The following is a 473-nucleotide window of genomic DNA, read 5'->3' on the forward strand; positions in this document are numbered from 1 at the left end:
AACCTCACACCGTCATTGGGTTAAGAAATCAACAATACCAGATACTCTCCCAGGCTATGAATAGAAATGCTGTAAGAAAAAATATATTATGTATTAATAATAACAAATGTGTTACTTCACCTGTGAATCTGTAAGCTTCGAGTATCTCAGCATAGCACATCTAGACTGTATTGGTTCAATGATTTTTTCCGAGGAATTACAAGCTAGTGCAAAACGTGTAGTATTTGAATAAAGTTCCATGGTTCTTCGGAGTGCTTGTTGGGCGCCATCTGTCATGCTGAGGCACAAAAATAAAGTTATTACAACTTTTAACTAAGGTCAGTATATTCTTAATTACTTTACATAGGAAGTTAACTGTTCACAAAACACACAGAAAACCACAAAAAGAATTATACTTTTAAAGAAGGTCAGTATCTCCAATTGCCAAAGACAATTTGTACAAAGTTAACAGTTTATAGAACCCCCCAACCCCC

General features: G+C 35.1%; 1 protein-coding gene across 1 annotated transcript in view; it reads right to left on the reverse strand.

Moving 5' to 3' along the window:
- The window catches only part of LOC119585577 (replication factor C subunit 2-like), a gene marked incomplete at its 5' end in the record, with an annotated part of 11,540 nt that overhangs the window by 7,742 nt on the left and 3,325 nt on the right, over window positions 1–473 (reverse strand). The window contains 1 exon segment of the mRNA XM_037934246.1: window positions 121–277. Within this exon segment, the coding sequence (XP_037790174.1) occupies window positions 121–277 (157 nt within the window).

Source organism: Penaeus monodon, chromosome 20 (genome assembly GCF_015228065.2).
Source record: "Penaeus monodon isolate SGIC_2016 chromosome 20, NSTDA_Pmon_1, whole genome shotgun sequence".
NCBI classification, from domain to species: domain Eukaryota; kingdom Metazoa; phylum Arthropoda; class Malacostraca; order Decapoda; family Penaeidae; genus Penaeus; species Penaeus monodon.